The sequence below is a fragment of the Rosa chinensis genome, chromosome 4, assembly GCF_002994745.2.
Source record: "Rosa chinensis cultivar Old Blush chromosome 4, RchiOBHm-V2, whole genome shotgun sequence".
In the NCBI taxonomy this organism is placed as follows: domain Eukaryota; kingdom Viridiplantae; phylum Streptophyta; class Magnoliopsida; order Rosales; family Rosaceae; genus Rosa; species Rosa chinensis.
Genome location: NC_037091.1, coordinates 64,998,810 through 65,012,525, shown reverse-complemented (window position 1 = coordinate 65,012,525; position 13,716 = coordinate 64,998,810). Strand labels below are relative to the sequence as shown.

The 13,716-nt window shown below is 38.0% G+C and overlaps 2 protein-coding genes across 4 annotated transcripts; one reads left to right on the top strand and one right to left on the bottom strand.

Annotated features, from left to right (window-relative positions):
- Positions 1 to 354: 354 nt before the first annotated feature.
- On the bottom strand, positions 355 to 11,783 carry LOC112196938 (AP-1 complex subunit gamma-2). 2 transcript variants are annotated; one of them, XR_002935484.2, is made up of 19 exons: positions 11,162 to 11,783; positions 9,401 to 9,703; positions 9,071 to 9,212; positions 7,970 to 8,143; positions 7,210 to 7,389; positions 5,882 to 6,036; positions 5,466 to 5,556; positions 5,091 to 5,254; positions 4,557 to 4,611; positions 4,313 to 4,435; positions 4,110 to 4,205; positions 3,468 to 3,595; positions 3,276 to 3,380; positions 2,791 to 3,053; positions 2,135 to 2,371; positions 1,876 to 2,051; positions 1,402 to 1,506; positions 648 to 977; positions 355 to 568 (listed from the first exon to the last, which is right to left on the bottom strand). XR_002935484.2 is itself a non-coding variant. In XM_024337421.2 (18 exons), exons 1-18 carry the CDS (start codon positions 11,191 to 11,193, stop codon positions 882 to 884), a joined length of 2,625 nt encoding a protein of 874 aa, XP_024193189.1. In that variant the 5' UTR covers positions 11,194 to 11,783; the 3' UTR covers positions 355 to 881. The 2 variants fall into 2 exon arrangements, 1 of the variants encoding a protein (XP_024193189.1); XM_024337421.2 differs by having other exon boundaries at positions 355 to 977.
- Positions 11,638 to 13,503, top strand: LOC112196943. Of its 2 annotated transcripts, none has more exons than XM_024337428.2 (6): positions 11,638 to 11,798; positions 11,878 to 12,048; positions 12,122 to 12,286; positions 12,368 to 12,568; positions 12,660 to 12,757; positions 12,855 to 13,503. In XM_024337428.2, the coding sequence occupies exons 1-6, from the start codon at positions 11,735 to 11,737 to the stop codon at positions 13,350 to 13,352; spliced, it is 1,197 nt and encodes a 398-aa protein (XP_024193196.2). In that variant the 5' UTR covers positions 11,638 to 11,734; the 3' UTR covers positions 13,353 to 13,503. The 2 variants fall into 2 exon arrangements, with proteins under 2 accessions (XP_024193196.2, XP_024193197.2); XM_024337429.2 differs by having other exon boundaries at positions 11,639 to 11,798; positions 12,851 to 13,106.
- The last annotated feature ends 213 nt before the right edge of the window (positions 13,504 to 13,716 follow it).

Below are 13,716 nucleotides of genomic sequence, written 5' to 3'. Positions count from 1 at the left end.
CAGGTTGGGCATAAATAAGATATATAACGACTACTTGAATCTCGTATGATTGAAAATGCCACCTTACCAAATATGTTTGACTGTGATTTAGTCCAACAACAGAAAAGAAAATAAGATCTACAATAGTAATGGTTAAGTCAGACGATGAAATGCCATAACAGATGCAGTCTCTATTGACACGGATACATGTTTTTGGTCAGATTTCAGGGCTATACATTAAACCGGTTCTTTCGGAGTTGGAGTCGTCTATTTTTCAAAATATCACTCCACAAAAGAATAGCTACAATATAATTATTTCCCATGAATTTTGATGATAAAAGAATAAAATAATATGAAGTACAAATACAAAGAAAGTTGACAATCAAAATAAGCTTACATTACTGACATCAATGAAAATTGTTACATTAAATCAAAGTTGATATACTATATAGCTGATACTGATTTGTGTTTCAGAAAAGATGAAAAGTATGACTGATTTGCAATCTCAAATAATACGGCTACTGTGCAAATCCAAACTAACAAAAGTAGAAACAGCACCTCAAGATCTCAACATGGCACAAGCTCCCTCCTTTGTGCACCGAAAGCAAAATTTAATTCCCACAATTTCGTAAAGGAATAATTTGTAATAATGTACATAAAACACTTACAAGGGGAAGAAAAATGAAGGGGGAGTTATGGGGCCTTTGGATGAATCCCATAAAAATCACAACCACTTGCTAAGAACATGCCCCATACTCTTTAAGAAAATTCACTCCCACTTGCTAAGTAAATGCCACCCCAAATTGAACAATCGCACGGAAAAGATTGCACTGACATGACGGACAGTGAGAAGATGGAGACTTGTGCTTCACCATCTTTACCATCTAGAAAACTGCTCCACTTCATAAACCCTGGGGAAAATTGTTGATTTGTCCTTCCTCCAAGACATCTTTGTTGTTCATCTTGTAAGCTATCCTTATGCGCATGACAAGACTTTTCTGGAAAAAAAAAAAAAGTACATTTCTGTAAGTATCCACTGCATCAGCCCAAAAATGAGGGAAAAAAAGCTACAGATGGATTCATCTAAACCCTCAGGTTAAAGACCGTATAAAGGATCCCAGTCCCAATCCCATGTCATAGGACTTTTGTGCTTTGCTTTTTTTTTTTTTTTTTTTGAGAACCCCATGTCATAGGGTTAAGGTTACTAGAATGCAAAAATGAGGTGTGCCTGTGTGTGTGTAGATGTGTACATGTTATAATGGTGGAGCACCAATGGGGACAGAAGTTGAGGATTTACGTATCAACTAGCTTAATCTTAAAGGTGAAAATGATTAGAAGCCAAATGAGCAAAAGAAGTGCTTTCTCATGACATGAAGGCAAGTTCAAAACCTAAACGCGACATATAGACAGAAATTCAGATACCTTTCCATGTTGGCTATTGGTAACTCTCAAAGTCTGTGTGATGGACTCATTACCACTTGCCGGAAGAGTATTGCCGCTAGCTGGCTCTAAGTGCAGTTGCAGGAACTGTAACTCAGAATAAAAAAAGAAAAGTCAGAAGTGCAAGTTCAAATTAAGAACAAATAAACTTAGTGCGTGTGCACTTACATTTCAACTATAACATGAAACAAACTTTAAATAGTCACCAATCACTGTAGAAATACAAGAACATAGCAGTAAAGAAATGTGGGAATCTGTATACGACCACCAGGTCTTCCACACTTTTTAAGCATTAATTAATCTCCCATCGCAAGGTATATGTTGCATAAAGTTGAGAAAAGGCAACTAACTACTTAACTCGCACACTAACTATACACGACAATGAAATCCCACCGACAGACGGACAAATATAATAGAAAGAACAGTAAAAACCAGAGATTTTCGTAACCATGTTACCTTTGGAACAGCTGCCTGAAAAATAAAATCTGTATAGACGCTAGGTGACAAATTAGTGAATGTAGCCTTGATTATTGTTGTTTGTGGATTTCCAGGCAGCTTCGAGAAGTTAAACCCTATCCTTAAATTGCTGCTCTCAAATGCCACTACAGATGGATACGCAGGGCCATTGTTTTCTGGATCACAAAAAAGAGGACAGTCACCAAATTAACCCCGATCATATCTGAATGTTAACTTCTGAGTGTTACCAAAAGTTTACCTTGTATTGGTGAGTTGGTGGCAAAGCTGTCCAGCAAATCTATAGCTCCAGCAGAAGAAGTGGGTTGTATGGAGTTCGAAGATGGAGATGATAGTACCTCTAATGGTGAAACAGGTGTTTTGTTATCTTGACCAGAGTTTAACAGATCAGAGATAGCTGAGCGGCTTTGTGTAGGTGTAGCAGTAGACAAGAGATCCATTAGAGCATCAGTGCCATTGTTTGGAGAATGATTTACACCTATAAGAGTTTCACAATCAATATTGTGGGTTGACTACAGAAATAATGCAATTACTTTCTTTTCCATTCTGTTCAGGCATATATGTAGTGAAAACACCAAAACAATTCAAATCCATATAATTACTTCCAGATATTACCAAACAAAAGAACAGAGTGCAGTCCATGCATTACATTCTACAATAAGTGGATTTTTCAGAAATGTCTCTTGTCGCATCTGTAGGTTTGAATTAAATTTCAATAAGTAGCATGAATTAGTAACTCCAGCGGTCCAGCCCTAAAGATCTCGGCAACATTATTATATTGACCCAAAATTTCCCAGCCAAGAAAATAAAATTTTGACAAAACTTTAATCTGGATCATTTACATGACAAATCAATAGAAACATAATGTTTCATCTGGTAGGTGCTGGTGAAACTAACCCGATTGTTTAGGAGCTCCTGACAAATCAATATCGAGAAGACCATGAAAAGAATCACCACCAGAGGAGCTAGGTGCTGGCACATCATCTGAATTTAGATCAAGTAAATCCACAAGAGGAGCTGAAGAAGGTTTGGCAACTCCATTTGGTATGTTGATTGAAGCATGAGCAGGAGTTGAACCAGTAGTATTTGGTATAGAACCACTCTGCTTTTCCTCCCACTCTAACAAATCCAAAGTTGGCATCCTCTCAACCAGTGTAGATCTGCAAAACCTCATCCAATGTAACAATTTGCTTTCGAGTTTGTAGTACAAAGCAAACACACACACATACGGAACCGGGGAGAGAGAGATAGAGAGGAGCATATATGGATGAGCTCTATTATTCCAAAGTATGCGTGCACCACACACACACACACACACACACACACATATGAAAACCTTCTCCGAGCAAGGGGAGATCCAATGTAACAACTGCAACTCATACCTAATGTTCTGATGCTTCGCAATAATAGAATTCAATTCAATGGATCTTTGCTGCAATTCAAGCACAAGGCTTCCTTTGTACTGAACTACGATTTCTTTGATCCTCCTACATAGGCCATTCAATGAACAATCCGGCTTCGTGTAAATTAAAATCAGATAATAATAAAACAAGCAAATTAACATAGAAACATACTCTGAACAAGATGGGAAACGTGAAGATAGCTTTAAGAGAGCAATCAAAGCCATAGCTTTGGTAGTAAGATCCGAGGTATGGTGCTTAAGGGCAATTTCTATGATATCCACAGCATCACTCTCTGTTACCTGATTATTATTATTTTTTAATAAAAAAGAAAAAACTCAATCATCAGGAACCTTTGACAGAAACATAAAAGGATGCAAACTCATGGTCCAAAACACAGGCAGTGTTACCAACTCGAAACGAGATGGATCTTAAATCCTCATATTCCATTATGCCATGGCATTAAGTCAGAAAATAGCTTATTTTCTTTTTCTTTGAATTATTTGTCCTCTAGGTTTCAAAAGAATAAGAAAACCTTTTAGAAAAGGTCTTCATTTTATCATTTGCTTCAGATATTCATCACTATTGCAACATATTGTATTAAATACCGCATGCATAGAATTTTATGACTTCTATAAATGCAGGGATGACCAAAGTTTTAAATAAATGAAAAACGGCAACAAGAAAGCTAAGAATCAAGCATAGCATAGTATGCACAAATTACTACACTCCTCCATTAAGTATCATGGCAGAAGACGAGAAATTTATGACTGCAAGATCTTCAGAAGACTGGAAAGCATGAAAATGTAAACTCACCGTTATGGGATCCTCTACATCAAGCATGCCAATATTATTTACCAACATGTCACCATATTCTCCGATGCACCAAACTGCTACTCGAACCAAAGTTTCCTGGAAAAATAAATACTACAAAACATCAATGACATGAAAATGTTGATACTCAAGATACTAGGGATTGTGAATTGGGCACTAATCCTCTTGAAGGAAACATTAATCACCTGATCAGCTGATGTTTGGAGTGCTCTGTATAAAGCCCTAACCGCATACCCATGAAGATCAGGTGAATTGGTTATCACAACAATAACTGCGTGCCATACTTCATCTTTTACAAAATTTCCAGCCTACTAAGCATAGCAGAAAGATGAGTACTTTGAAAACAGAAATTATAACAAGTGAACAATATCTATAGCTATCGTCCATACAACTGAATTAAAGCTTACAGCACTTCATTAAGATTTATACCTCAGAGAGAACCTTCAGCATCTGATCAATGTACCAAATCTTCTCAGGGGAAAACCTACGACACCACATGGTGCATGTTCATCAACTAACAGTTGTAAAATTAAATTTAATACATGTCGAATAATTCTACAATACTGAACATCAGCGGCACCAAGCCCGTCCCCAAAATAAAGTAAAATAATTGTCCTCAGCAAAAAAGTCAAAGAACAAAGAAACATCTATGGCAATAAAGACTGCACTGAACTGCCTTGGGAAGAAGCAGCAACTCCTGTATCCCTCAACTACAGGAATGATTATGATGGTAAACGAAACTAGAATCAAAAGCAATGTTCACAGTTGGACAAGTTATCCATGCAGCATCAAACTTTTTCAATGCAGCGGCTAGTGCTCATTTATATTACTTATTACAGAATGTACAAGTAATGTCCACTCTGGATTCCTTGCAGAAAATAAGAAATTTAATTCAATTTCATAAACCCCATATACTTCTTTTTTTTTTAAGAAAAATATACTATCATGAACTGCAAAACTTACTTCTTGACAAGGGAGCAAATTTTTGCTGTAAGATCTCCCTTGAAATCTTGATCACTTACTTCCAAATAGTCAATGAGCTCTTTTGTTAGAGGTTTCACGTTACTTTCATTCACAAGAACATAAACAAGTTCAAGGGCCCTTTTACGAATTGAAGCATCTAAATCCTGAAAGGAGAAAAGTCAAGCTATAAGCTCTTCGAGTTGGACACATGTACATTTAGTTCTTGCCCTAAATCATGAAGCACAATTGAGAACAAGGCATTGATAGAATACTTGATGGGAAAATAAATAAATAAAGCTTTTAGTTCTCATATCAAAAATAAATTAGCAACTGTTTTACTCTTCTCAATTAAATTAACACTAGCATTCAATATACCTTTACACATTCCAAGATAGTTGCCCGATGCCTCTGTACAGCTTGAGCATCAACTGTAATGGCTCTCATCAGCATGTTTAACGCAACATATCTGCAAGGAGTGACACAAAGGTATTGGTACGAAACAACAGATGGCAAAGAGCTGAGCAAGAACATAATAATTCCCAAGGGATGACAAAGCATAAATACTGATGCTTACCAAGCTATAAAAAAAATTTAAAACAAAAATCCCCTTAAATGATAGACATCTAGGTCCTACCAGGAACAGTAAGCCTTTCGGAGTAGTTAGATTAAGTTGAGAATCTCATTCATGAAATCCCCTTAAAAAAAAACCCCTTGAGTTGACAATAACCACCCCCCCCCCCCCCCCCCACAAAAAAAAAAAAAAAACACTAAAGCACCGCAAACAAACAAACCTGATATTATTGTCACGATTCGATAAAAATCTTCCCAAAATATTGATGGCAAGCACACGTAAGCCACCATTGTCTTCGATGCTCATTATAGTTGCTACACATTCGTATAGAATTGCATTCCCTGCATTTTTGTTTGACTCAGTTTTGGTAGCCACCTGCATGTTGTAGAGCGAATAATAAGTGCTTTGTCTATTTATAAAGCAAGTACTTAAAACAGTTAAACCATAGCCTTAGAAAACAATAAAGTGCTTATAGAAGAAATAAAATTTACTGTGCAAATAAAGCCTGATTTGAATGATTATTAATAAATGTAAAGTGATAAACCCAAAATTATATCCATGTTCAGACGTGTGTGAGACAGTAAGGTTTTAAAAGGTAGCCGAAGCGTATTGCTGTGAGCCCGTACAGGCGTAAGCCTTTTGTCCCGTATAGGCGTAAGCCTTTTGTTAAAAAATTATTATGATACAAAAGAAATATAAGAAATTAATATAGTTAAAATATACATATATCATTTATATTAATTAGCTGATTCAACCAAACACAATATTTAAATGAAATCCAAGTTCAAACTTCAAACCTCGAACAACTACAGTGATGAACAAGCATAACAATTAAAATCTACTTCATTCTTCCAAATCTTCCTCCTTATTAAGTAGCATGACACCATCCAAACGCAAAGGGGCCGCGCGGTGGTGTTTTGGGGTGGTGGGGGGACAGACACAGAGAGAGAGGCGTCACGAGAAGAAATGAGCACAACTGAGGTTGAGTAAAGAACCTAGAACCAAAACGGCGAGATTCTGCTCCTAGTTGGTTTTTTTTTTTTTTCTTAAGCCTTGGCTGGGCCTTTTGACCCTTTGCACCTTTAAATGGAGGCGCCACTGCAGTTTTCGGTCCACCTAGGCGTGCCTTTTCAAATCACCTTATTCACAATTAAGTTTTGAAAGACTAGCCTCTCTAAGGCGCACTTTCCGCCTAGGCAGTCACTAAATGCACACCGTGAAATAATGGGGCGGTAGGCAACTTAGATGAAGGTAGAGCTATTTTATTTATTCTCACTCTTTCTGATGCACACCATGAAATAATGATACACACAACACACAGAAAATGAAACCAGTCTTTGAAGTATTTATTTATTTTTTAAAATAAGCATAGTTTAGAAGATGAAGAAGTATAAACTACTTTCATTTCATAGTTTTTCCACAGTTCTCACAGTAAGGAATGTGTATGATTAGTGAGGTTGGAGTTGAAATATTTTATAGTAAGCTAATGAATAAAAACAATACAAAGACTAAAACTAAAGATAGCACCGGATAAAGTATGACACTTACCTGGGCAAGTATGTCATTCATACATTCACTAGCATCCTCATCTCCTTGACCCAACACACGCAAAAGCTTTAGCAATCTAATATGGAGGAAAGGATCCGTGATCCCAGCAATGTCGTACTCAGGAGCATATGGGCTGTTCACTAGATCCTTTAGTGTCTTGACCAAACCCTCTGTGCACTTCTATGTTAACATAAGCACAACTTGTTAATGAAAAGAAATAAAAAGAGCACCAACTACATTCAAAGATTGCATAGTATATCATATATTTCTCCAGGAAGGAAAAAAAAAAAACTTTAAAATAATAATAAAATATTACAGCTATATATATGAGCATTCATTACAAATGGTTTTAAATGATGTAATCTGACCAAAATTAGCGTTACAAATTTAGGTCTTCTACCATAATGGGACACACAAAACCTAAATAATAACTGGTCAATGATAAACTTAATTATCTCGAAAAGACAACATGCACTGTCAAATTTAGCCAAGAATACTGCACTTTTAGATAGACAGTTTATCTTTTGTTCAAAAAATTAACATCACGACGAACATCCTATTCTAGCATCCACAGACAACAAATATGGACACTATTCCTCCAAGAAGGATGTAAGCCAGTATGGAAAATCCATAGTGTATAAGATAGCATAAGTTTAGCACACTGCCAATAATCATATTGAATTAAACTCCAGTTGCAGCATAATATGTACATGTATCAATTTAACTAGAAAAGATAAACAACATGTTATAGTCAAGTTACCATTCTAAAGTATTCGAGCGCTTCTTCACTGGCTTTACAAAGCTCTGTACAAAGTTGAACTCCTGTGATTAAAACGCCATGATGCTTTTCTCTAAGTAAGGCAGCAGCAGGATTAATAAAATTTTCCGCCAGTTCAGGGACTTTCTTTATAATCCTGATGGAGCACAATGCTGCCTATATTGAACAGTGAGTGCAGTCAAGGTACAATAATGAAAGCATAAATGTCACCCCAACAAACTCCAACCATCAATTTAAAACTTAACTTAGTTTTCATTTGAAACAAAGAAAGGAAAACCATCAGCAAAAGGATGATAGTGGACCGAAAACAGAAAAAAAAAATCTTAAATGGACCAATAAGAATAACAATTCAAAATTTGCCAATAACTATGTAGTAGAACTTCAGAAAGAATGTATCTACAATGAGAAGGATAAACCAAAAAAAAATGCCAAAACCACTTCCAAAAGCGTCATTTGCAGCAACAAAATACATTTGTGTCCAGCAGAGGCAAAACAACCAGACACTTCAAGTGTTTGTGGATGGCGGACTCTAATAACACATTACTTCCCAGCAAAATACAAAGGAAGAAACGTTCGAGAGAGATTGATGCCTAATATAATTTTGTCATTCAACATTGAAAAGCCCACCTAGAGCTGCTGCAAAAATTAATGCAAGGGTACTGTTCCAAATTTTCTTGTTACTCTATTTTGGTTGTGTCAACAAATGAATATGTAAGAAATCTAGCCACACAGCACTGTTCAAGGAATGCACCTCAGCAACAGAATTTTACAATACAGTTCTTGCACCACATAAGACAATAAATTGGCGAAAGGTTATGAAAAATCAGGCACAAATGACATTATTATTGTACCGGTACCCATTGGTTAAACATTTCTTCTACAAAGGGGTTTGAGAAGAACTTAATGAAAACATCATTGTCAGACCTTCTTGAATGTTAAAATCAACCTAAAGGACTAGACTAATTCCGGCTCATCCTCATCATTTACTACCTCGTGAGATGACCATATGATGCCATACATATGATATAAAGCAACAAAAAAATCTTGGCCACAGGTCCATGAAAGATATTAGTAAAAACTTACCTTTTTCCGGATATTGGGATCTCGAAATTGTAGCAATCTCTCTACTTCTGGTGCAAGATCACGAGCCATCTCTGCTGAACAAATATTTCCCATAGCACAAAGAGCAAGTCCGACAATATACTGGTTTGAGTGATTCAGATCTCTGAACAGAAATTAAGGTCGCTACAAAGGAATTTGTGATCAACTATCCTTGCGTTTGTGACAGTAGTTTATTTTTAACAAGATTGCTTAGTAAAAGTAGAGACACAAAACAACATGAGATAGGAAAGAAAGAAAGAAAAAAATAGAGCAAAGGCTTATCTAAATGAAAGTCATCTAAGAATTGGATACTGTTTCAACGAGTTTGTGACCAACATCAGAACTTCTTGTCTTTCATCGAGAAGCAGCATGAGGCCAAGATACCCTATTCTCTTCTCAGGAAAACCAGCAGACGCGATCAACTTCAGGCACTCCATTTGACCAAAATGTGTAGGGTATCCCAGCATGTGGATGAACATGAGCTTAGCCAGGTTACGGTGCCTGTAGTCATTATCATTTTCATTTATGGCAGCACGAATAGCAGCACACTCTTTTCTTACAACACCACGTTCCTCAGCTGCAGTTTTGCAAGCACGTATAGCCCGAATCATGTCCCTGCAATAAAACAGTAAGCACATACCACAAAACATGTTATACAAGATCCAGTTAAAAATATTGTGTCTGTCAACCTTCACCTATGAAAGAAAATATACTATCAATGTAATAAACAATCATTTGGGTACATCATTTCACAACCATATGCCTGGCACAAAATACATGGGAAATACATATCAATCTGATAAAAGCAATCTTATGAGTACATCATTTCATTATCATATGCCTAGCACAAAATACATGGGAATAGATAAAAAAGTTGAGAGAAAAAAAAAATTATCTTCGACCTAGCAACTATAGGTTCTGACATACTAAAAACAATTACTTCTACAGTATATGAAAAGATAAAACTTAGCAAAATGCCCGACCAAGCCCAGAATCTAAAATGTAGGAGCAGTTTTGAACATTTACTTCCTGGACCTAGGTAATTAACTCCCGTCGTGTTCCATTTCTTTCAAAATTTCTAAGAATTAGAATGAAAGCAGGAACTTAAGGCTAGTATTTACTATTTTGTACAGGGAGGTGAGGTGGAGGCTGAAATAAGGTTGAACTCTTCCCGATATTTGAAAAGCTTGCAACCCTAATTTAATGACATGGAATTGAACCCTCAGAGAACCAGTAAATGCCTTTACCAAGTTATACAGTCAGTCTCTAACCGTGTGAAAAAAAAAATACAGATATTACACTTTTCATATTTAAACGGTGGATACGGAGGTCACTCTTCATAAGTTGCAGTCTAGATTAGAGAAGTAAAAAATTTAACAGTTGATAAGCACAACAATGTACTAGCAGTTCCCCAATACATTAACCTGTCCCATGAGAATGTAGAAGTTTAGTCAAACCAGAATATGGCTCGCCTTCAGCTAGAACAATTTAAATTGTTTATAGCGAAGAGCACTACTATATCACTCCAAACAATAACTTGCCACCTAATGCAACTCAAAATGCCCTTGAGCTAGACAACTGGACAATGCTCAGGTCCAACATAGAGTTAGTCAACTTATCATTACTTTTCCTGTCCAAATAAAAATCTCAACATTGATGTCCGACGCATAACACATCTATGGCTTCCGACAGCATACCATACATAGATCAACCACTCTCCTATTAAATAACCAGTAGAGCATACTCCTCCCAAGAGCAATGCCAGTAGCTACTTAGTCTAAAGCACAAGATTACTACCCTAATTGTAACTAACAACAACCTATGAAAAAACCGAAAACCTATACCTATTCCACAAGCAACTCCAACTACAAAATCGACCGAATCAAATCCTAAACCACTCGTCCCAACTACAATGCACCCGAACCACACAATTCCATACCAAAAAACAACGACTCTTCCTGAATCTATGAAAATCCATCCAAAGCTAACCAAATTTCACACAATTGAGCCACGTATCTCTTCGCACACGAATTCGAAACACTGATCTTAATACATAGAGGCTTCGGTGATTACCTCAGGCGCGTTCCGGAAGAGAAGGGATTCATGACTGGGTCGGTCCGAAGCTCCGGTAGAGCTCAACCTGATCCGAACGGAAATCAAAGTCCGGCGACGATCAATCACCTCGAACCGGGCGGCGAAAGTGGATAGTCCGAATTCGAAATCGGAGATCCGAAAGAGATCTGAAGGGGGGAAGGGGAAGAGAGAGAAAGAGAGATTTTGGATCTGAGAGAAAACTCGACGATGTAGTATTTTGCAGGGTCTTTTCTTTTCTCCTTCCACTTACGATGATGAATGGAAAATGGAAAAGTAATAGAAGACTAATTTTTAACTCGAAAATAAATATAATATAATATAAAACTCGATTTGCGTCACCCGCGGGTGTGACTTAAAATGGGTCACCCTCTTTATAGCGCGAAGTCTACGTGGTACCGCGGGTGGGTGACGAACAGTTTTGATTGGCTGAACTCATCGGACGGTCCGAATCAGCCGGCTGGACATCCAACGGTCCAGATTACTAACTTCTGATACTAAACCTTCTTAAAGTAACTCTCACTCTCAGTCTCGTTTCACTTCTGCAGAGCGATCATGGCGTCACACACAGTTGCTCTCTTCTTCGTCTTCTTCATCATCAACCTGGCTTCGCTTCAAGGTAAAACTGTAATTTCTTGCTACCGATGAATTTAAATTTGAATTTGCAATTTGATCCTTCGGTTTTGATTTATTTTCAGTCTTCGCCGGAGTGGTGCTGGAAGAAGGCTACACAGTCACCACGGTGATCGACGGCCACAAACTCGGTATAAACCCTTACTCGGTGCTCCCTCGGCCTGGATCGTCCGATCTCCTCGTCCTCGATTCTTCCGGTAGTGCCTTCTACACCGTATCACTATCCAAATCCCAAGGTAAACAGTAATAACCTAATTCGAAACCGTAATTTAGTTTTCACTATGATCAATAGTTGAGGTATAATTGCAGATAGCGTGGTTAAACGGCTCTCCGGCGCCGGCGGTGAGGGCTATTCGGACGGAGAGTCCGGTACGGCCCTGTTCAGGAAGCCCAGGGCCTTTGCCGTGAACCAGAAAGGAACGGTTTTTGTTGCCGATAGGAGCAATAATGTGATAAGGAAAATAAGCGCCTCAGGTTTGAGTCCCTTGCTTTGAATCTTGTTCTAGGTTTTGGCTTAATCGTAATTAGGAGTCTGTGTTTTGCTGCATTGCGTAGGTGTGAGCACCATTGCTGGAGGTTACTCACTGAAGCCTGGGCACGAGGACGGTCCTGCACAAAACGCAACGTTCAGTTCGGATTTTGACCTGGCTTTTCAGGCTGATAAGTGTGTGCTTTTGGTATCTGATCGTGGGAATCAGTTGGTGCGGTTGATTAGTCTCAAACCGGAGGACTGTGCCGGGAGTTCTCCGCCGTCCGGTGAGCTTTCGTTTCCATTGCAGTGATGTATTTCTGTATTTTGGTGGTGATGTGGGATTTGAATATGTGATTGATTGGTTTTGTTTCGCAGCACTTGGATCAGCTTCGGTGTGGATTATGGGAATTCTAGGCGGACTTGTAGTTGGACTTGTAGTAGGACTTGTAGTTCGGCCTTATATTAGACCTTATGTAAGTTTTGATTGCATTACTTCTGTCGTATTTGTGGTGATTTGAATGTCAAGATCGTAACTTTAACGCAATGTGTCTAATTGGTCCTGGTAGACAGGAGGGCAGCAACCAGGTCGGCTTCAGCGTGACATGGAAGCAATGCCAAATCAAATTGGGGAATCAAGCACAGACTATTTTCTTCGCCAGGAGAAGCGCAGATGCTAGCTCCTCCATCCCTGTTTTGTCGCTGTTGAGGCGGCTCTTTTGGCTGTGCATCTCCCATCTTTCTCTTATGTTTAGTATTAACAGGGTGGAGTCCCAAGTTTCGCGTAAGGAATGTGTATCTTTGCTTGATCTTGATGTCAATAACAGTAGTAGTTCTGAGATGACAGAGTCGTCCAAGTATGTGGATCAGTTAAAGGATTTGATGCCTTTAGATGGAAGCATGGAGTTGTCTAGCACTGATAGCTGGATGCTGAAGCAAGATGGTAATGCAGGGAGGAGCAATGTGTTATCTGGTTGCCATGGAGGGATAGAAGTCATGACAGACGGTAATATTATGGGATTTGTGGATGGAACTTTGGGAAGTAGTTCAGGTCTAGTTAAGAGGAGATGAAATGGGAACAGTTGAAGAAAAACATCCTCCTTGTATATTATTTTTAACTTAAGTTGTGAGAGGCTTGTGAATATTGTTTTATCAGGCTTTGCCCTGGAATGCAACTCAGCGATTATGTTCCTACAATCTGTTTTGTCACCATGTTTGCTCCCATTATGAATCTTTTAGTTTGCAATTGGCAAGTAGGGTTTGTTTATTAACCTGGAATATGAAGGTCCTATCTCGTTAAATCATGTGATAATGTAACTGTTTGTACCGTATCCTTTCTAGCTATTTGGTAAAGCCTGCCAATTTCTACTACATGATGGATTAGAAAAGCGCAAACAAAAGTTCCCAGAGCTTTGGTTCAAAGAATATATTCAGT

What these genes read in the sequence shown, in the direction of transcription:
- LOC112196938 (XM_024337421.2), bottom strand. Translation starts at nt 11,193, where the DNA reads ATGAATCCCTTCTCTTCCGGAACGCGCCTGAG. An exon ending in CTATCTTGGAATGTGTAAAG is followed by an intron (nt 5,255 to 5,465) that starts GTATATTGAATG and finishes TTCTCCTTTCAG; the next exon opens with GATTTAGATGCTTCAATTCG. An exon ending in CGTTTCCCATCTTGTTCAGA is followed by an intron (nt 3,381 to 3,467) that starts GTATGTTTCTAT and finishes TGGCCTATGTAG; the next exon opens with GAGGATCAAAGAAATCGTAG.
- LOC112196943 (XM_024337428.2), top strand. Translation starts at nt 11,735, where the DNA reads ATGGCGTCACACACAGTTGCTCTCTTCTTCGTCTTCTTCATCATCAAC. An exon ending in CAACCTGGCTTCGCTTCAAG is followed by an intron (nt 11,799 to 11,877) that starts GTAAAACTGTAA and finishes ATTTATTTTCAG; the next exon opens with TCTTCGCCGGAGTGGTGCTG. An exon ending in GGCCTTATATTAGACCTTAT is followed by an intron (nt 12,758 to 12,854) that starts GTAAGTTTTGAT and finishes CCTGGTAGACAG; the next exon opens with GAGGGCAGCAACCAGGTCGG.